This window comes from Corvus brachyrhynchos, unplaced genomic scaffold (genome assembly GCF_000691975.1).
Source record: "Corvus brachyrhynchos isolate BGI_N302 unplaced genomic scaffold, ASM69197v1 scaffold28, whole genome shotgun sequence".
Taxonomy (NCBI): Eukaryota; Metazoa; Chordata; class Aves; order Passeriformes; family Corvidae; genus Corvus; species Corvus brachyrhynchos.
Window position 1 is genome coordinate 1,027,715 of NW_008246058.1, and position 22,069 is coordinate 1,049,783.

At 38.4% G+C, this 22,069-nt stretch overlaps 1 protein-coding gene across 1 annotated transcript in view; it reads left to right on the forward strand.

The window, feature by feature from the left end:
• The window catches only part of ASAP1 (ArfGAP with SH3 domain, ankyrin repeat and PH domain 1), a 146,775-nt gene that overhangs the window by 29,657 nt on the left and 95,049 nt on the right, over positions 1–22,069 (forward strand). Inside the window, exon 3 of the mRNA XM_017746044.1 lies at positions 215–344. Within this exon, the coding sequence (XP_017601533.1) occupies positions 215–344 (130 nt within the window). The remainder of the gene's footprint in view (positions 1–214; positions 345–22,069) is intronic.

The window sequence follows — 22,069 nt, forward strand, 5'->3', positions numbered from 1 at the left end:
AATTATTCCTAGCTCATTGGGCCCATGATGCCTCTGGTCATCAGGGGAGAGATGCAACATACCGATGGGCCCGTGACCAAGGGGTGTTCCCTCTGCTTTTTTTTTTTTTTTTTCGTTTTCTTATTTTTTACCCCCACCTTCCCCCTCGAAACTTGGCTTCCCCTCTCTCCGGATCTGTGTGCCCGGCTCCTCCTGGGCTTTACCGGTGGGGCAGGATCATGCCGGACCAGATCACCGTGTCGGAGTTCATCGCCGAGACCACAGAGGATTACAACTCCCCGACCACCTCCAGCTTCACCACCCGCTTGCAGAACTGCAGGAACACGGTCACACTGCTGGAAGAGGTAAATCGTCCACACCCCACACCCTATCCCCTGTTTTGTATCCTTTTTCCTTTTTTGTTCTTTTTTTTTTTTTTTTTTTTTCCTTTTTTTTCTGTATGCCTGTGAGAGAGCATCAGGGACGGGGCAGCACCACCCGCCCAAATCCACGGGAGCCAGAGGCGTTGGTATGCATGTAATCTGGTCTTTTAATTGTGGGACTTTGCCCTTGTGTTGAGCTAGTTACAGAAAGCTTTCCTGCCCTGGTCTCTCAAAGATTAGTGCGTAAAGCAGTTGTCTGAACTTAAATGTTGCTGTGGTACTTCTTGGTGTTTTCAGTGCTGTCGGTTGTCGCAGTAGAAAAAATGTGTGAATGTTAGGATTTTTAGAGGGAAGATGAAGGGTGAGTTTTGTTTGGGAGCGTTCGTAGAGGTTTTCCCCAGCCAGTCATTACATCAAGTAAGCACAGAACTCTGCAGAAATCTGCCAAGGAAGACTTGGTTTAAGAAATGAGGTAAGGATGAAGGGATGAATGTGGAGTGAGGGAAATAATATGAAAACAAAATTGGTGGAAGGAGAGGAGCAAAATAACGTAGCAGAAGAGATTATACAGTCTCAGCATCTCAACGTTGAAGCCTCAGTGCTGGGGCTTTTTCATGCTTGTTATGAGCATCATTTAAATGTTCACCCTGCTGTGCTGTCAAGAAATAGGAGCGTGAAAATGGGTAAACTTCCAGAGCTGGTTTCCTAGGGATATCAGTCCACTGCTTCCTATTTGAGGTTTCAGAGTGATTTCCAATGGACTAGGTCAGTGGTTATGAAGAAATGTCTTTCAAATGACTTTAAACCAAGACAGTGTACAGCTCTTCTCTTGCCCTGTGCTTGCTTGAAGGTACAAGCATAATGATGCTGAAAGAAGATACATTTTTGCTATTGTTGCATAGGTTGCAGTTAGTTGTTGCTTTCGATTATACACTTAGTTCATCAAGTATTTGTCGGTTCTTCAGGAGCCAGTGCGTATCTAGGAGATGGATTTAATAGAGACTTTTAGTTCTGCTGAACGTGTTGGCATGAGCAAAACATTTGGTATGCAAGGAAAGAGTATTAATTATTTAATTATGGTGCTTGTCTGATACTCTTGGGTATGGAAAATATAATTCCTTAGGATTCAGATCAGCTGAAGTTGCAACAGAAAAACTATGTTCAAAATTGTAACAGTGCTATTGTCTGCAGCAACTGACTAGAGTGATTGTAGGTTCACATTTAAAAGAATGTATTTTATTTTTATTATGTGACCTAGATTAATACCTGTAACTTTTCCATACCTGCCACTGTTTTGGTTTTTCTTTTCTCTTGTAACTAAGCCATAGCCACTGATAGATTTGTCAGAAATCAACCTGTTAGGTTAGTGTTTGACAGAATTGCTGCCCCCTGGTCTTAACTATGTGGAATAGGTACAGCCATTGATACGCTTATTAGTACAGTTGACAGCATGCACAGAGTTAAATAAAAATATATATTTTGGCATCACTGGTGACTTCTAGGGTAAGAATACAGTGTAATGCTTTCATGGTTTGGGAGATACATCAGTGCAGGCTATATATGATAATGCCCATCCAAAGAGAAACAAAATACAGAAGATAAATACAGAGTATTCTGCTCTATTTGTGTGGACTGTGCACATTTTAAAAGTTTTTATGTCAGATTTGACAGCAATAAATCAGAGGAATAAAGAATAGTGGGTACATCTGGTGCTTGTGTTGCTCTTCTTTGAATTTCTTTTGTTTGTATAACTGTTTTATGTGCCCTATTTAAACTGATTGCAGTTTAAACTTGACTTGTTTTGCATTATGTTTTTATTATCTGTAAATGTAAAAAGGCTTTATTTGGTGGGAAACAATATATAAACAAGGTCTACTCTTATGTGTGGAAAAAATATGCAACTCTCCTAAATTTATAGTTATTAATTTGCATGGGGACATGCAGACAGTCAGGATGTGGCTAGCAAAAGGCTCTTTTGGAGTCTTTGTGTATGCAAGCTACAATTACAGTGAAGACACAGTTTTGCTACTGCTGCTTTCGAGCTCGGTTGGTTTCTGTACACCTGCTTACCTAAGGCAGTGGGTCCTGTGAAACAGGGGGTTGAAAATGAATGGTTGAAGTGAGTGTGCTGTAGCTCCTGCTGCTGTTGTTGGTTTGTCGTGGATAACCAAAGAACTCCTCAAGCAGCTCCTGAACTTCAGTGTTGAGCCTGCTGTGTTAAGGCAAAGGGGACAATTCCATCCTTACAGCTGTTTGATTTTTAGCTGAATGTTGCATCTGGGTTGGAGCTCACTCTGGGCTTTTGCCGGCAGTGTCAGGCTCCGTGCTGTTATGGCGCTGCTGCCTGAAGTATGTTAGGTTGTTATTTTACAGCTAATTTAATTCAGCACAACCTGCACCTACCTCAGTGACTATAAGCTAGCTTGTGAATTAACTAATTATTTTCTTTATTCTAAGCAGGGTTGCAAACTGGAACTGTTTTCTGAACAGAAATGGAAGGGAAATTAAACAGATTTAACAAAAGTTAGCTCTGTTTCCCAGTCTCTCAGTCCAGTGTGATTCTTACTGTAGCTCAGATCAGTGGTTAGCTCAGAAACACATTTTCATAAAAATGAAATAGTTTTATGTGTATCTGTCTAGTTCCCTGAAGTTATTGCAAAATTATGAACTTACTGTTCCTTCATCACAACTAACAAGTTTTCTGAAATAATAAGAGGTGATGGACTCATTTGCTAATTTTCTTACTTGCTTGTCCATCAGTAGGAGGGCAGTCTGTTCAGCTGGGTGAATTGCTATCTGTTATCTCCTAGTTATGACTCTTTTCTTATTATAATTAAAATCATTTTCAGAGGAGACTTTGGATACAGTTAGATGCAATTTTGGGACAAGTTTCAACTTAAAAATCAGAGCAGACATGTTTACTGATTCTGATGAGTTTGCATTCAATAAGTTTTTGGTGGAAGGCCCAACAAAACACGAAGGCATACCTCACAAAATGAGAACTGTGGAAGTTCTTCTCCAAAGGACTTCTCTGTTCGTGACTTATTAAAAAAAAAAAAAGGCAAAACCAAAACCCACCTCCACCCAACTTTTTTTAAATCTGTTGTAATATTATCAAAGATGGTAGCAAGAACATGCTACTCTGTAGCAGTTAATCGAATTGGAAGGTTTCATGCTACATTGTTTAAGCTACTGAAACTTGGGAAGATTTGCAAGGTTTTTTCCTTTTAAGAGACCAAACTTAGATTTTTGTCATCCAGTCACACCAGATTCAAATAAAGGACCCTGCCATATTTCTAGCCAGGCTTAGGCATCTTTAACAATAATTACCAAAAGCTACAAGATTGTTTTATAATGTTTTTTTAAAGCGTGAGTGTTATGTAATTGCCTCAAATAAACACACATTTTACGGTTCATTCTGTTGCTAAAATAATAGGGCTTTTTCTCAAGTTCATAGAGGGAGAAACAACCATTATATATATGAGAGAATTTGCAATCTGTACTCCTTTCTGTTGATTTCTTCAGTGTAATCTTACATTCATGCAAAAAATATATTTTTAACATATTTCTGCAGGCAAGTCAGAGATGTTTTTTACATGCAACACCTTTCCTCTTTAGAAAGGCTGAGAGAGTTGGAGTTCTTCAGCTTGTAGAAGACAAGGTTCTGGGGAGACCTTAGAGCAGCCTCTCAGGGCCTAAAGGTGGTTACAAGAGAGTTGGAGAGGGACATTTTACAAGGGCATGAAGTGTTAGGACAAGGGGGAATGGCTTTAAACTGAATTAGATACAGGGAAGAAATTCCTTACTGTGAGAGTGGTGAGACACTGGAACAGTCTGCCCAGAGAAGCTGTGGATGCCCCAGCACTGGATGTGTTCAAGGCCAGTGTGGATGGGACCTTGAGCAACCTGGTCTAGTGGAAGGTCTCCCTGCCCATGGCAGGGGGTGGAACTAGATGATCTTTAAGGTCCCTTCTGACCCAAACAATTATATGAATTTATAATGATCATATGAAGAGAGAATTATTGCATACCTAAGTGGGTGGTCAATTACTTTTTTAAAGAAAAAGCCCAAATGGTAAATATAGACAGATTGCTGGTACAGTCTCTTAAAATGCAGCCTCTCCTTTGTTCTGACCAGACATGCTTTTATATCCACAGAAGCTCCATGATTTGTGTTACTCAAATAGATTTTGAAAAGTTGATTTTAATCATTGAGTTAATATTGCTTTGTGAGCTAGTTGGAATTTTTAGAGAATGATGACATCTGTTCTGAGAATAAGTAGTACACATGTGGGATCACCACAAGACTGTCTTGATTATCATTCCGCTGTGTCCCAGCTCCAGCTGAAAGGACATCTTTGCACTCAAGGGATAGCTCAGTTATCATGACCAGGCAGTTCTGAGTCTTTCTCCTAAAGTAGCAGATGTTGTACGGGGCTGGCTGGAGACAGAGGTTAAGCTTAAATATTTAAATTCTTCTTAGGCTGGTAGATATGAATGGACAGCTAGAAGCTGATGATAAAATAAAGAATAGCTTCACTTGTGTCTGATGCTGATTTTGCTGTTTAATTCCTGTTTTACTGTTGTATTTCTGTAATATTTGAACATCTTTAATGATTAATGTTACTTCTTTCTTTTGCTCTTGAATGAGAAGTTGAAAATTCAAAATGTGCTTTCTGACAATTCACTTGGCTGCAGATATATTTGTGTCTCTCTTTCAGGGTTTTTTTATGTTTTGGTTTTTAATTTAGAAAAAACAAAGCAAACCACTATTCCTGCAATGATTGTTGCTCATTTTGTTTCTCACTGTGCTGATCTGCCCAAGCACAGCAGTCTGTCAGTCTAGGCTGGTCCTATAACAGATGTGTGCATATACATCAGTGAAGGAATGACTGTCTGGCTCCCACTCAGTCTCATACACATTTTGTTGTTCTCAGTGCAAGTCTGGTGTAATCTGACATAGCTTGAAAGGAGATGATTTCTCATGTTCTTTGTCACGTCATGAATACATCTCTTAAGATTAGAGATGGGAAAGGGTAAAGCATGGAGTTGTTACTTTTTTTATTTTGCCTTTTTAAAAATTTTTCATTCAAAATGTGTTGTGTTTGACTAATTTTCACAGTTTCCCACATGTAGCTTTCTCTTTGGGCTACAATTCATGCATATTTTTCTTATTCTACTGTGAGGAAGGACGTTTGGCATGAGGGTGAGGGGACAACATTATTCCTCCTTATAATTTTGTTGAAACTTGTGTAGCACTGAAACTGCTATAACATCAGATCCTCTGTGGTGATTTCATACACTTTTCCACCACAAGATCCTTTTCCAGTGACAAAGTATTCTATCAAGAGAGGCAGCTGAAACCATGCACGAGAACTGGAGCATTTCCATTCTGAACCAGCTTTTGTTGGTATTATGCACAGACTTTGTTCATTAGCCTGGACTTTTATAACGGGTAGGATCTATTTTGTGTGTGTGCGTATCTCAAGAGAAAGAAATAATAGAAAAATATCTATCACTTAGTTTCTCTTGAAGCATCACTTTTATATAATTGCAACAAATAAATTGTAGCATCCTATTCTTTGTATTTCTTAATTTTTTTAATTAAAAGGTATTTTTATTTTTAGGTGGTGAATCCAGGCAACTCCAGCAGCACTAGACCTAAACCCAGCTTTTCCTAACCATGTAACCTGTTACTTACGGCAGTTAGAAGTAGTCTTGCATCATAGAGAGCTTTGTACTTCAGAGCTGGTTTTTTTATGTAACAGACCACGAGCAATCTTCAGTTTTTGAAGAAATATGCTTTTGATAGCAAACCATCCTAAAAATAACAGATGAGAAGTTTATTTGTGTAGTAAATGAGACTCAGAATAATTGTTGCTGCTTTTTCATTGAATGGCAAATTGCAACAGAGATGTAAAGATGGGCACGTGAGCATTTGGAAATACAGAGGCCACAGTGACAGCACATGGGTGACTCATGATCACAATACTGAAAATGTGATACAGGAGGAGTTGACAGCAGTGTCTTGTATTTACAATAGCTGTCTAGCAAAAATGCATCTGAGGATGCTTTTATATTTGCATGCTACAGTATTTATTCATTTAGTGTGTAATCAGCTTTACCCTTCGTTTGAAAGTAGTCAAAGCATTCAGCTGTAATAAGCAGGCAATCTCCTTTTACTTAAATGTGACTGATGTGAGGAAAAATAAGAAACACTCGCTGCTAGCTCAAAGTTTCAGTCATGGCAGATGAATTAGCTTTGCCTTTTGAGAATTTGTATTCATTTTAGGCATATTTTTGAAAGTACTTACTGCATTTGGTAGTTCATATGTTTTTTTGAGAAGTACTGTTTCTTGTTTTGAACTCCCAACAGGCCTCTTCATGTTTACTCATCAGTTAGGAAGCTGTGAAAGTGCTCTTTGGTGCACTCTGTTCAGTATGCTGTGCAGATAAACCCTGACAGAGCGTGTACCGTGTAGTCATGGGAACTGGGCCCCGACTGAGGGGAGACACTTAAAGTGAGATGACTTAGAGTTGGGTTTAATGTTTAGATTTGAGTCCTGTAGAGACACCTTCCGTAGTTGGAAAGCAATGAAAAAGTACTTTGAAGAAAACAGAGGGGGAAATGACCCACAAAGCCATGTTTGTATTTCAGCATGGTGTCACTGAAGGACTGCACGTGAATGATTCAGAACAGAATGAGATTGGTTGATTTAATTTCCAGTATTTTTCTTACTACAAAGAGTAAAAATTTTCATAACTATCTTCGTTATTTGTAACAATATGAATGAAGATGGTTCTTAATAATTTTAAACAGCAGATGTGAAGCAAATTTACAGAGGATAATGGTAAGAAAGATCATAACATCTTATTTTGAATTGAGTAGTGCCTTGCAATAAAACCATTAGGCAGAATCAAGCCTAGAATGCTAATTATCAGTATTGTCTCAAGTGCAAAGGTAGGCAATATAAGCATGTTCTAAAAAAAGGGCTCTTAACCAATAGCATTTTTATGTCTCGGGGGAAACTTTTCAGAGTCCAGTTAGTAGCATATTTTGCTACTTCTCTTAGAGACTGTTCTGCCAGGTTTGTTTGATACTGGCCAAGGGGCCTGAAGTTTGTTGGTGAGTATGAAGGAAAACCCCTGAGATAACAGCAAGAGTTTCCTTTCCTGAAGGAGTGCAGCTGGAAGTCCACTCCCTGCTAAGATGTGCAACAAACAGTTATTTTGTATTTCCAAAGAGAGAGTGTTGATCTGTATTATTTATCTATATCTATATATAATGGGTTGTAAATATTGCTATCAGTGGGCTAATGCTGAGGTTTTGTATAAACATTGTGACAAGTGAGATTTTGGAGTACAGTGGACTTGATTGTGGTGATTATGGAAAACATTTCCTTTAATGCTCCTGTGAAAAAGCAACAAAATGCTGTAAGGATCCCATTTGCCCCTTTATACACATAAATGTGCATATGGCTGCACGTGACCTCCTTGTCTCTTTTAGTCAGTGGTGAAAGGAGAGGCCTGAAGTTGTGCTGTTACTATGGTTAAGCTGGAAAGTGTATGCTTTTTCTTTCTTTTAAATAGCCACCTCTTGACCTTTCTTGTTTTATCCTTCTTGTTACATTTCTTAACAGGAGAAATATAAAACTCCTTCTGATGAGGAAATAGAAACTTACGATGCCAGTAGAGTCTTTTCATTTCTTGGTTCTCTTGGTTAAGAACTAAAAATCAAGTATGGTGCTGGAGGTAACTTCCTGTAAAACAATAGTCTGTAGGACTGCAAGACCTTGGACATGGTGTGCTCTGGGAGCCTTCTGTCCAGGCTGGTGAGAGATGGACCAGGTAAGGGATCTGCAGGGTGGGTGGGACATGGACTGGGTTGCTGAGCCCAGAGGGTGGAGATCAATGAAGCAAAGTCCAGCTGGCAGCAGGCTGCAAGTGTCACTGGTGCCTTCCAGGTTCAGTTTTGGAACTAGAACTATTTGGTATCTTTTAATTGTGTGGATGGTGGGCTCGAGTGTGATCTCAATAAGTTTATTTGGGCGATACCAAGTTGTTCAATGCAGCAGTCACCATTCAGTGGGACCTGGAGAAGTGGCCTGACACAGGAGGAGCCTTGTGTGATCCACTGAAGAGAAATGTTAAATCCTGCCCCAGGGATGGAGTTGCCATGTGCAGCAGTACAGGCTGGCTAGAAGACAATTTTCTAAGGAAGAACCTTGGACTCAGGTGGATGAGTTGTTGCGTGTGGGTTCACAGTGACAAAGGCCAGCCACATACTGGGCCGTGTTAGTAAAAGTGCAGCCAGCAGCGATAAAATAGTGATTCTTCTCCTCTGTCAGCAACTGTGAAACCACATATAAAGTACTATGTTTGGGGTTCACCAACACATCAAAGAAACTATAGACTGCCACAAGTCCAGGTGAGGATCACCAAGATGATTGAGGGCACATCACTCAGTGAAGGAAAACTGGAATTCTTCAACCTTAGACAAGAGACTAAGGGAAGGTCATATTGCTTTCTCCAAGTATGTAATGTATGTAATGGGAGGAAACTGAGAAAGCAGAAATTCTGATTAGTTTTGAGGGGGCATATTTGTGGTTCTTTTATTACTATTATTATTTTGGGGACTTGTTTGTTTTGAACCATGAGTCTGGTGAACAAATGCCCAGAGAGAATGTGAAACCTCTTGTCCTCAGAGACATTCAAAACTCCACTTGACTGTAAAAGTAGGCTTCTTAAAATTGTTTGGACTGCATAATTTAATCTTTTAGAACATGAGGAGGCAGAGTAAAGTGGTTGTTTAGTTTCATTAATGTGTTTTTGTGTTTTCAGGTAAAAGTTTACAGTGAGCTTATTCTTGGAAAAACAGCACATTTAAACCTAATAGAAGTGGTGTAAGCGAAATTGATAATTTTTTTTCCTTCAGTGAAAGACTGCTTTAATAGAGGAAATGGGATACTGCTCACACTTCTGCAAAAATGTAGTTGAAAAAGCTTATCACATTTGGGGCTTTGTATGATTTTTAGGAATAGTTTGAATAGTTACTGAATATTAGACAATCATATAATTCTTTTTAAACGATTAATCTGTACTTGTGAAAGTCGGCTAATTTATTCTGTAGAGTTATGACTATATTACAGCTTAACTATGTCTCTACTGGATTAATTTTTATTATTAACTTTTCTTCATAGGAAGATGATTTGAATTTTGAATTTTAGAGCTCCAACCTTGAATTTATTACACTAATTTCCTTTCTTCTTGTAATATATTTTACTTTTCAAGTAAATTATCCTCTGATTTTTTTGATTCTCAAAGCAAGAATTTTGGACTGAAGAGGGAAATACACCTGAAGAAGTGTCCTTAATACAAAATTTGGTCTTTTCCATAGCACTTCAGAAAAACTTACTAGGGGTGGGGGAGGCAGGAAAGAATAAAATATAGCAGGTTTTGTTTGTTGGGATAGTTGTGGCTTGTTGTGAAACCACACTAGGATGTAGATATCCTATTTTGGTTAAGTTTTTAATACTTCATTGCCTAAAATCATAGGATATGGGGAATTTTTCCCTAATGGCTAATCTAAACCTACTGTATTTCAGTTTGAAGCCATTGCCCCTTGTCTTATGGCTACATGCTCTTGTTAAAAGTCTCTTTCCAGCTCTGCTGTAGCCTGCTTTAATTCCTGGAAGCTACTACTGGTTTCCCTGGAGCCTTCTCTTCTCCTGACTGAACAACCCTGTGCCCTCAGTTTGCCTTCACAGGAGAGGTGCTCCAGCCCTCTGATCTGATCATCTTTGTGACCCTCCTCTGGACTCACTCCAGCAGCTCCATGTCCCTCTTATGCTGGGGACCCCAGAGCTGAACGCAGCACTCCAGGCAGGGTCTTGCCAGAGCAGAGGGGAAGAATCACCTCCCTCAACCTGCTGGCCACACTTTCCTTTGTGCAGCCAAGGGCACAGTTGGCTTTTTGGTCTGCAATTGCACATTGCTGGCTCACTGGCTCATGTCTGATTTTTTTTTTTTTTGACCACCAGAATCCTCAAGGCCTTCTCGACACTGCTGTTCTCAATCCATTCATCCCCCAGTCTTTTGATATAGGGGATTGCCTGGACCCAAGTGCAGACCTTGGACTTGACCCTGTTAAACTGCATGAGATTCACATGGTCCAACTCCTCCAGCCTGTCCAGGTCACTCTGGATGGTATCCCAACCCTCCAGTGTATCAGCAGCACTGGTCAGCTTGGTGTCACTGGCAAACTTGTGAGAGTTCACTGAATCCCAGTGTCTGTGTCATTAATAAAGATAATAAATGGTACTGGTCCCAATATGGGCCCCTGAGGGACACAACTCATTACTGACCTCTGGATGTTGAGCCATTGATTCAGACTCTTTGTGGTCATCAAGCCAATTCCTTTTCCATCAAATAGCTCATCCATCAAATGCATGTCTCTCTAATGAGTGACGTGGATGTTTTGTGTGACCGTGTCCAAGGCCTTACAGAAGTCAAGGCTGGTGATGTAAAAACACGTGACGATCAAGCTACGTGAATGCGATGCTCATGCAAAACAAACCAAACCATTTTAATTAATACTGCTAGTGTTGGTGTCAGTCTTGAAAGCACCACACAGTGAAAGTAGTTGAGCTGTTCTGTGCAGTGTGCAGTAGGGAAATGAAGACATTTAGAAACTGTTAGAAAAATGTAGTGGTGATGTTAAAACAAACTTAGGACTCTTTTGTTCATAATGACACAGTGCCTGTTTACAACCTTCAAAAACTGTTTGTTAGTTGTCAGTTAATGAAACCGTTGAATTTTAATAAAGTGGAATGATGTCAAGATGAGTATAACAGAATGTGCAAATTGTGCCAGCCTGTGACATGTTGTAAGTGAGCAGGACCATGATGGTCCATCCCTCTGTCCTTAATAATGTAATGTACCATGGTGATGGTGTTTGTGAAATCAGTGGGAATGGATGACTTTTAACTAAGAATTTTAAGGAGGTAGCTTAAATCTAAGAATTGATGTTGGTTGTGTTTTGGCTTTGTATTTTTCTTCCCTCACTAAATGTCAAAATTATGGGGAAAATTGTTAAATGAAGAGTGATGATGCTAAGACAATGCAAGTGGGATATCCTGACTATGTCTGTTGTCTAATCCAATCTCTTATCCTAGAAAAATATATGTATTATCCATGTTAGTCATGAAGTTGAAACTTATTAAAACAGACAATGAGTTTATACCAGACAATAATTTATAAGTAACTTGAAAGAGAAAGTTGAATGAAGTTGCCTTAAAAGTTTTGACAAAGCTGTTTGTTTTTACTGTAAAACTGGTCTAACACACTACATTTTCCAAATCTTATAAATGATGCTTTGATTTCTTTTGCAAATTTTTCTTCATATGAGACTTTTCCAAAATTAAGCTTTTATGATTTGATTTGGGAAAAGCTACTTGGGCAAAACAATACAGGTGTGAGTCTTTTGTAAGGCAGATGGAGATTAGTATAGTGTCATGGCTGGAGCACTTGCAACGGTATGATTTTTTAGGGAATGTTTTTTGGTAGTTTGGTTTTTTGTTTGTTTGTTTTTGTTGTTGTTGCCTCTTTGGTTGGTTGTGGTTTTACTTCTCCCACCTCTAGCCTCTTTCGGTGAGGGATGAAAGAAGCCTGAAGAGACTCTTTGATGTGAAGACCTGCTTAAATTATTTTTCAGTGTTATGGTTCTGGGACTGTTTGCACACAGATTTGGAAAAAATGATGGTGTTCCTTAGGTGATGTGATTTAAGCATATAGAGAAGTAAAATCTTTTGGGGTGGGGTCATCTGCAGAAGCCCAAGTGCCCGAATATTGTCTGCTTACTAGTACAGTTATAAGAAAAGAGATGTTAGTTCTCTATAAAGTTTCCCTTTTAAAAATGTTTATAGTCCTCTGGTGGCAGTTTTGTTGCCAAGCTTTCACAGGAAGTACTTGGAAGGAGACCTTGTTTAAACTGGCAGATAAAACATGAGAAGAAATGCAATTTTTTCTTTGCTGACACTTTGCAGGTTTAATGAAGCCCTTTGCTGCTGACTTAAACCCTCAGATTCACTTCCTGCCCTTCCCTGTCTCCCCATTTCATTTGAAGTGCTCCATATGCTTCCTTGCTTGCTGTTCTCCACCATGTCTAGGACAGGTTCTTCAAAAATGTTTTTGTCTGTGGTTAAAACAGACAAATGGTGTTGCTTTACTTCAGCAAAGCCTGGTCTATTTGCTGAACTCATGTGTAGTTTAGTACAGCTTCCTGTTTTTCTCATCCTATTTAATTAGGCAACAAGTTGCAGCAACACATCTTCCTTTAAAATGAGTCAGTGAATATTGTGCATATTGTAAATATGAAAGCAATTCATGTCTCTTTGAATCTTACAAAATCTTGGGTATTTTTCCATAGCTTTAATGTTTGTGTCAAGGCCAAACCTGGTTGCATGCAAAGCAATTTCCTCCCTTTCTGTGTATTCCTTTTCAATTGGATTTGATTTACTTTTTGTTCTCTATTGCTGCCTTTTGAAGGTAACAATAAAGAGCTGTCCTGCCTTATTTTTTTCTGTCATAATCTCTATTGCTTCATGACTTGTTCCTACAAGTAATGGTGCTACTTCATTGGGTCCAGATGAGTGTATGCCATTAGATAACTCATCAATAAAATTGACAAGTAGTTATTACTGTCTCATTTGTCTTGCAGTGAGCATGGTATAGAGTGATTGTTCTTATAGCAATACAACTGTTTCTTTGAAACAGTCTGTGTGTTCTCTGTGAGAAAAGCAAAGGGAAATGAGGAGTTAATGCAATGTAGCTGGTGCAGAGCATAGTTCGTATTATAAACCTGGGAAACAATGACAGACTTGGGGATTAGTATGAAATCATTGATTGGTTCATGACTCAAACTGTAGTGGGAAGTTACTGGGTGGAGTGATGACATTTTGCTCATAGTTGTAGTATGTTGAAAGCACATGTACAATGTGTACAAAGATAATCTGGATGGATGCCTCTTCTCTGATAGAGTTATTTTTCCCGTTGTAAACATGCACCTGGACCTTTGTCCATGTGCCAAAAGTTAAACCTGTGATTTGGACTTACTCAACAGGACATTTTGGAGTATCTTTCTCTCATCAAGTTGCTGTATGACTCTCTAATTTGAAACAAACCTATATAATCTTGTGGTAGAGGAAGAAAACCTGAACTTTGTTCATAAAGCAGCATTAAGTAGAGCTGGAGCTTGGCCTGAGGCTTTAAAAGTAAGTAGATGCAACTGTAGTGAATGTTATTCGGTCCAAGAAACACCCTACATGTTTGTGATTCCTGAACTTCAGCAAGTGAAGTGCAGTGCTTGAAGGACTTCCCAGTCATTATGGACTGGACTACCAACCTGCTGAATAATTCCACCATTTGGGGAGTTTATGGGGCTTCTGCTGGAAGAATTTACTAATGAAGTTAAAGCTTGACCACAACCGAGAATTTTTAAATAAAGATTGGACCACTCTCAAAACAGCTCTAGATGAGTTAAATGTATAAACTAGTAGGGTTTGGTAGTGTGAATTTTTAACTATTGCTTATAAATGCTGAAAGTCTTCTTAGTGTTGTTTCCTGTCTGTGAAAAGCAATTGCAGGAAAAAGAAATTGATATCTCTTGGTCAGCTGAATGCTAGAGAAGTGGGTTTGTCCCTGTCCAGTTAATGAATTTGTCTGAGGTATTCAAAAAATCATGTAGCGTGTTTTCCACATGACCAGTAATTGGGATTTCTTAATTTCTAAAAACTTGCCTTGGAGTTGAATAACCTAGCTGAATGAAGAGAATACTGAGGTCTCCACATGAAGGCAATTGAATGTATTAATTGACCATAGAAAACTTTACAAAATGCTGGTGTACTGGACATTTAACCTTAATGGAAGATCTTTGATAGGTTATCTTACTGTTTTTCCAGGGCCCCAGGTAAATGAATTCATATTGCAAAATTTTGAGGTTATAGTAGACTTTCATAAAATGGCAAAAGAAAACTTAATATTTCTGTTTTCAATGCAGAATTTGAATAGCGTGCAGTTTTAACAAGAAGGAAAAATATGCAAGCCTAGAAGTTTATAATGAAAGTAGACTGAAAATGCTTTAAAAAGCAGTTCATTGAGAATCACTCAGCCTTTGGGAAGATGGGCTGGGATAAATTAAAATGAAAGTCTGTAGAGACAGATGATCATTTAGGGATGTGTTGTACATGCGGTAACAATTAAGATGCGAATGGAACCTGCAACTGGGCTTCTGTGTTCTGTACTAACCTTACTTTTTATTTTTACCCTCTGTATCAGGGTGTATTCAAACACATCAATACAAAAAATGTACACACACCTCAGTCTAAAACTGAATGGAGCTGCTGCTTTTCTGTCTATGCTGTGGTTTCTTGCCCACTAAGCAAGCAATACAGGCATTTAGTTTGAATCAAGCAGATGTATAAAGAGTAAGAGTTGACCCAGGCATGTCACTTCTCTCCTGAAACTTAAAGACAGTTGGTAAGTTTAGGGTGGTATAGAAACATAGAATGGTCTGAATTGGAAGGGATCTTCAAAGGCATCTAGTTCCAGCATCCCACTAGTGAGCAAGAATATCTTCAACCAGTTCAGGTTCATGAGCTTTGGTTTATTTGACTGCATTGTAGTCTCAAACAGGCTTCCAGTAATCAATGGGTTTGTTTGTCTTGGGCTTTGATTTTGTGAATTAATCTTTAGACCAATTTTGAGCATTATTAGGAAGCTTTTAACTGAGTTTGAAGAAGCCCTGCTTCATACTTTGTGTGAAGTTTTAAAAGCATTTTTTCTTTCTTTTTCTTAATAATAGAATTAAATGGAATACAACAATATGTTGGTTGAAAAGGTAGTTTGTCTAGAAAAATGAAAATGCATACAGAAGAATAACAGATGTGCTCCTGAAGCACATATGATATATGGGTGTATTGTGTTGTGCTGCCTTGGATGTTGCTTTCCAAAAAATTGCATGAGTATGTGATGAAGTATAAAGCCAAAGGTAGATAATGAAAGTTTATGATCATGTTCCAGGATCTGCTGGGGACCAGGTACAGTTTAATGAGTTGAAGCATCATGTTATTGCTCCAGAATGTTAGAGTCAGAAAACTTTAATTTTGGCTGAGGAAAGAGAAAGTAATGTTTAAAAACTTCAGCAATATTAAACTCGAGCAGTATTTTATAAAGACGTTATATGAACTTCTGCTCAGACTTTGAGCAGAGCATTTGGATGGTACTTTCCACCCAGCTTTCCATCCTTCTGTTTTACCTTGTATCTTGTCCCTTCTTGAAGGGCCTAAAGTTGACTGATATCAAGTCCATGTGGATGGCTCTTAAATGCATCAGTGCTTGTAGCAAGATCTCCAGAAGACTTAGAAAACAACCCTTTCTATAAAAGCTGCTTTTATTTTGCAGAAATAAAGTTATTATTCAGAACTTGGTAGATTTTGTTTCTGTGGGTAGTTTGTTCTGAAAGACAGTGTATGTTCCCCTAAATTGTACTAGGTCTATCCTAGTTATCCTAGTACTAATTCTATCCTGTTATCCATTTTTGTAGCTGCATTAACATAAAGCTTCTCAGACTCCCTGGCTTATGTGAACATGACCATGAGAAAAGTGAATGGTTAGGAATTGAAACACATATTGTGGGCTGAGAAGTGTTGTTGAATTGTGTGCTATGGTTGAAACAGTAAGAAGTTTACTTGCTCAAGATACTCTCAAAAATTTTCTAGGCTGTCAAATTTTCCACCAGAAACTAGCACTACATTGAGTCAAACCACAAGTTCCCCTAAGCCTGTATCCTACTCTTTAACAATCACTGATCAATAGCCTCTGTCTTGGGGAGAACATTAACAGTAAAACTTACCATGATACTATTTCAACAATTTGTTGCTCAGAAATTTTCTGAGCTGAAGATGATAAGCTATTAAACACAGACATGACTTGAGTATCCCTCTCATTAATTAGAATTTGTTAGCCTCTATGAAAACATAAATTTCACATCTTACCTAAGTGTTCTTTAAGATAAAAAGCAGACTTTAATTAAACTTGCATCCATATGATTTAATTTGGCATTTTAGTAGCCTGAGAAAAAAATTAATCTTTCTCTGTTTATTTCCTCTGTTCCTTACAGATTGTAGACTTCTCTTGCTTTACATCAGTCACTTACTTTTGAGCTTGAAGGACATTAGCATATTAGCACATTAGCATGCACGTATTTAATCCCATCCCCCTAGAAAGCATTTCTGTAGTTGAGGTCAACCTAGTTGCCTTCCTATATCCCTCTTTTAACTTTTTGAGATACAAAGAACAAAATGCAGATGTACTATGATCTTCCAGCTTTGTATAATGATGCCCTTTGTGCTGCTCTTATCCTATCCTCAATGGTTTAATATCCTGGTAGCTCCTGAATATTCAAGGCATAGTTCAAGAAAACTCTTAAAACTGCAGTGTGTATTTTGTCTACCATGGTCATGGGTGATTCAGAGACTCACATTATATATGTAAATTTTCAAAAGTCTTTCTTTATGTGCATTGCTTTATGCCTTTATATATATTTTTCATCTGCTTTCTTTATGGGCAGTTAGAATTTGTGATGTTACATGACCCCTCCACATCTAAAAATTTTCATTTTTCTTACGTCATCAGTGACCTTTGTCACTTTGCCAACCGCATCCCTTCTAGACAGTGTAGGATGCATTGAGCTGCACAGATGGCAGAACTGATTCCTGATACCATCTCTTGAATGGCAAAATGGACAGTTTATTCCTATTTCCTTTCAAACTAAACAGTTGCTGCTCTGGAAGAATGGCTTCTCCTCGTCTCATGTCAGTTGTTTTTTTCAATCAAACACCCTTGTGTTTGAACATTGGTACATCTTTTCGGAAATTCAGGTAGACTGTGTCAAATAGGTTGCTAACAAGCCTATTTGTCCACCAAAAAGTGGATGTAGTATATTAAATGACTTGGATCCTGAGGTATCTCTTTACAAAACTCATGGTTTGGGTTATTTTTTTTCTCCCTCTCCCCATAGTTTGTCAGTTTCTTTGTTGATTTGAAGTATGGGAATGAGAGAGGAGGTTCACAGCAGAATTAAGACAAATTTTTTGCTTTTGATGTTTTTGAAAAATATACCGGTTTGTAGGCATTTAGAAAAATTGTTACTGCAAATCTCGTGATTTGTGATTTTTACATTTAATTTGCAGAGTGCTTCTGTGATTTTCTGATTTGCGCATGACTTCATCTTTTTGGAGGATGTTTTCTTTTAGTATCTCTTTTACAGGCTCTTTTGTCATTGTGATCTTTCTGAAAAGATCTGGTTTTTAAATGACAGCCATTCATTTTTTTAGGTGCAATTACTTAAAACATTGTAATCAAACATCTGAAGTTGTGTATCAGGGAGAATGGGAGAAGATCTCCAACATACCTTGTTGAAAAACTGTCATACTGAGAATTATACGTGAGTGCTAATTTAGTGCAAGTATTTATAGTGTTTCACCAGGAGACCATCTCACATTAAACATAATTTTAATGTACTTTCAAAAAGTTTATGTGTTTTCAAATAAGCTTAGGTTAATAATGCAAATGTTTGTACATTTTCAAGAAAGAGACCTTTTAGCCAGCTGATCTTTGCTAAAAACACATGCAAGACTGTAATGCTTATGGAAGAATTTTAACTTAGAAGTACACTGAAGACACCAGCATCTAAATTTCTTTTTTTTTTTTTTTAATTGGAAGAGGTACTGACACCCACTAGCAAGTGGGATTGGTGAACATATTTTCCATACATTGTCGCTTTCCATTGAGATGATGTTCATAATGTCAGGAGACTTCCTTCTTTCTGTGTGGAAAATTAGACAGAGCTTCTATGGGTCAATAAACATTAGAATATCCTGGTCTGAAGTTGTCATCTGAGAATTGGGCAGATGCTTACTTCGAAAACATGAACGAGTACTCAAAACTGGGCTAATTAATTTAGCAGAATCAGGGGTAAGGTTCACAGTGTTACAATTTTTTCTCTTGCTTAGTTAAATGAGTTAAATTAAAAATATTTATTCTTTACAATGTTATCCTTGTTTTTTATAGAGAAGATTTTGGCCCCTTTTTCTCCTGTCCTTACGTCAGTGCATTGCTGTGTCAGTGCATTGCTGTGGGGCAGAGCCTGTGCTTGGTGCAGCTGGAGCTGCATTAACCACGCAAGTGCCTGCACAGGAAATGGAAACTTTCTTGCATGCGCTGCAAGAGAAGTTGTGACCTGGTTGTGCAGGTGGCACTGCTGACGGGAAGTTCTGCCTCTCCACAGGAACAATCTCCCTTCTCTGCCCCACTCCTGAATGGGGCTGGTCAGGCAGAAAGGTAGGATTACCAGTCTTCAAGTGTATAGGATCAGTTCTGGATTTAAAAATGTGTAGGTAGTTGCTTTTAGTTACACTATTGGCCAAAGCAAAGGAGAACTTTGTTTTTTTTCATGTTGCCTTTCAGCTTGGTTCTCTCATGGCTTTCTTTTGATCTCCTGTCTAGCATGGGAGCAGTAAAGGGTTTAAGTCCTCCAAGCCTAACTTGTTAACCAAGCAGTTTCTTGGTTCTTTGTTTCAGTACAGTACAGGTGAGCCACTGGGGTTACACAACTCTCCTTGTACTGGGGATAGTTGCATGTGCAGCAGGAGTGGTGTTTACTACCACCCTTCCTCCCCAGCCTGCTTTTCTCAACAGGTTTGTGTGCCTGGAACAGGGAGTGAGCAGCACTGGACTGTGCCATAGCAATGGCTACTTCTTGGCTCTTGCTGCTGAAGAATGAATTGCCTGACTCTCCTTGCTTTATTCCTGTTGATTGGCCATTTGTGGTTCCTTTTTAGGAGAATATTTGTTTACTAGCTAGATGTTTTGGCTGCCAGTTTTTAAGTGTGAAAAAAATACCAAAAAGGCATCTGCCTCACAACTGGGATTGCGCTGGGAAGGCAAAATGATAAAGTTCTGTGAAAAGAAAAAGGGATGAAAAGGGAAATGAAATTCTTCAGGCAGGGTGGAGGAATGGTCTTTCATGTTATCTTCAGCATATGGGTCTCCTCATCTAGTTTCTTTTTTTCTTTGCAAGATGGCAAAATGCATCATTAGATTTAACTGGGAATTTGTTTGAGGCCTGAAGGTATGCAGAGTGTAGGATTTTTTGGGATCTTTGATGTTCATTAGGGAGTAGTTCTGTGCCAGGTCAAGTTTACTTTGCTTTTTTTAGTTTCCTTTGCAAACTGCCGTTGTACTGTTTCATACTTCCTCCTGTAACTGTTAATGTTTCTTATTTAGTTTTCTTTCCCAGACAACCTCCAAGGCTTTAGAAAATTTGGTTATCTGACTTCTGTGGGATTAAATTTAACACAAGAGAAAATGGAGATGATGTAGCTTTGGGGTTTTTTCTTTGTATTAGTGTTTTTTTGGTTTATTTGGTTGGGATTTTTTTACAAAAGACTGTAATTTTTTTTCACAACATGTTAATATTAAAGTTGCATATGAATGGATAGGTTATCCTCATGTGGTCATTAAAGTCAGTATTTAAAATTTTACAGTCTTGGTGTCATGCTCTGTTCTTGCTTTTTATATTTTTCTTATGATGGACAGTAAATCGTATGTTAATTTTACTTCCTGTTTATGTTCTGAGCATTTCAGTGTTTGTTTTTCAGATAATTTTAAATAAATGTTTGTTTTTTAAGTCTAATGGAAACACTTCACAGTTTTAAGAGATGACTTCATAAAATTAGCAGACCTTTACGTTTTGTGTCATATTTAAACTGAAATACTGTTTAAAAAGAAAAAGAGTAGTTATTCACTGCGAGTCATTACTTACAGGAAATGGAAACTGTTACTGTAGTTGTAGCTTGCATAGATTTGTCTGGTTCTTGCTTTTTGCTTTTCTTCCCCAGTCTCAATACATTTAGATCTCTCCACTCCTCCCATTGTAAACTCCTGTCTGAAATGGTGATCTGCTACTACAGCCGGGTGTCACGGGTGTTTACTAATCAGATTAAGAGAAACTGAAATAGAGAAAGGAACTTGCACGGAAGGTCGGAGTATTGTGACAACAGTAATGAAACATCTACGTGGTTTGTGTAGGAAGCTACCAGGTTTCAGCTTAAGTCCAGGAGCCTGTACCAAGGTTACTCTGCATGATTGATAGGAGGATTGTTCTTTGAGGGCTGATGAATAAGCTGGATTCCTATCTCTGTAATCATGTTATGACCCAGACTGGCCTGAACAGGTCACAGGGCACCACTGCGGCAGCTGAGCTCTATTGTTGCTTTCAGCTCGTGATACCACTGAGATGTTGCAGGTTGCCTAAGAGAAGTCTGAGGGGACAACCTGCGACCTTCTGGGTATTCTCACCAGCCTTTCAGGTGTGCATTTTCTTCTGTTTCTTAGTGAATAGCATTTACTGATTGTTACGGTAAAAGGGATTGTGGGAAACATACCTGAAAAACTTTATTTAATTAATGAAAGTTATAACTTTCATGATAAAGTTGAATGAATGGTGAATTAAATGATAAATGGAATTGTAAATTTATTTAAAAAAATTACTCCCAAGATCAAAACCAAATTCCAGCCACTGAAACTAAAAAAAGAAGTTGCCAAATGTATTGGGTCCTTTGTGGAATCAGAGTTGACTCTCTCCTACATGGAGGCAGCTTCTGGTGTCTTCTCAGAGGAGCGACCACCTTTATTGCCCTGTCCCCAACTACCAAAATCTTGCCATAAACCAAATGCACTAAATAACACATCCACCTAGCAGAGAAGTTATTTTAATGTTGAATTTGAGAATGTCCTTATCCAAGCTGTAGTAGAAAAAACTATCAACTGTGACTGTGGATTAGAGAATAGAGTCGTGAAAGATTGATCAAAACATGTCTGACATCAGCACACCATGCTGATAGTGCAATGCTTTGCGTAAGACTCTCTAATGTGAAATTGCCTGAAAGTATTTGCCAAGAACTAGTTTGGCTGTTAAGTGTACTTAAAGGACTTTTAAATCAGTTTTTCAGAGTTATTGCATGTGTAGCAAGTTTGACAATTTTGGGGGAACCAGACTTCAGTAGAGTTGGTCTGGAAGTGTATGCAGTGCTTTTAGGAGTTACTCTGCATCCCTTGTAGATTTTGCAGAATGAGTATAGTGAGTGGGTGCTGATGTCCAGATTGCTGAGCATGTACAGGAGTTTCTGATGCACATGATGTGAATGGGAACTTATGCTGGGTCAAAAACCCTCTGGGAATTCAGACAGCTGCAGAAGATCCTCAGTTTTTGTAGGCACAGTTTCTGAGTTTCTTAACCTATCATACCACTTTACTGCTTGGGTCATCCAGCTGAAGTGAGAACTTGTGCTTCTGATAACCCCTTGAATAATCAAAAGGATGTAATAGGCAGCTGGGGTGTTTGGTAGCACACCCATCTTTGGTAACTTGCTACATGGTGGAATTAAAAATTCATTAGTATTTCTTTACCTTAAAATCACAATCAACTCCAACTAGGGTAAAATAGACTGACAATTTAAAACATTCATCATGACTTTGTGAATGGCAACACACAGTGCAAATGTTTCTAAATGATGTAGGAAAAAAATGGGAGAACGATATTTAATCAAGTTGCAACTGACTTGACTTAGATTTTTTCTCTCTCCCCC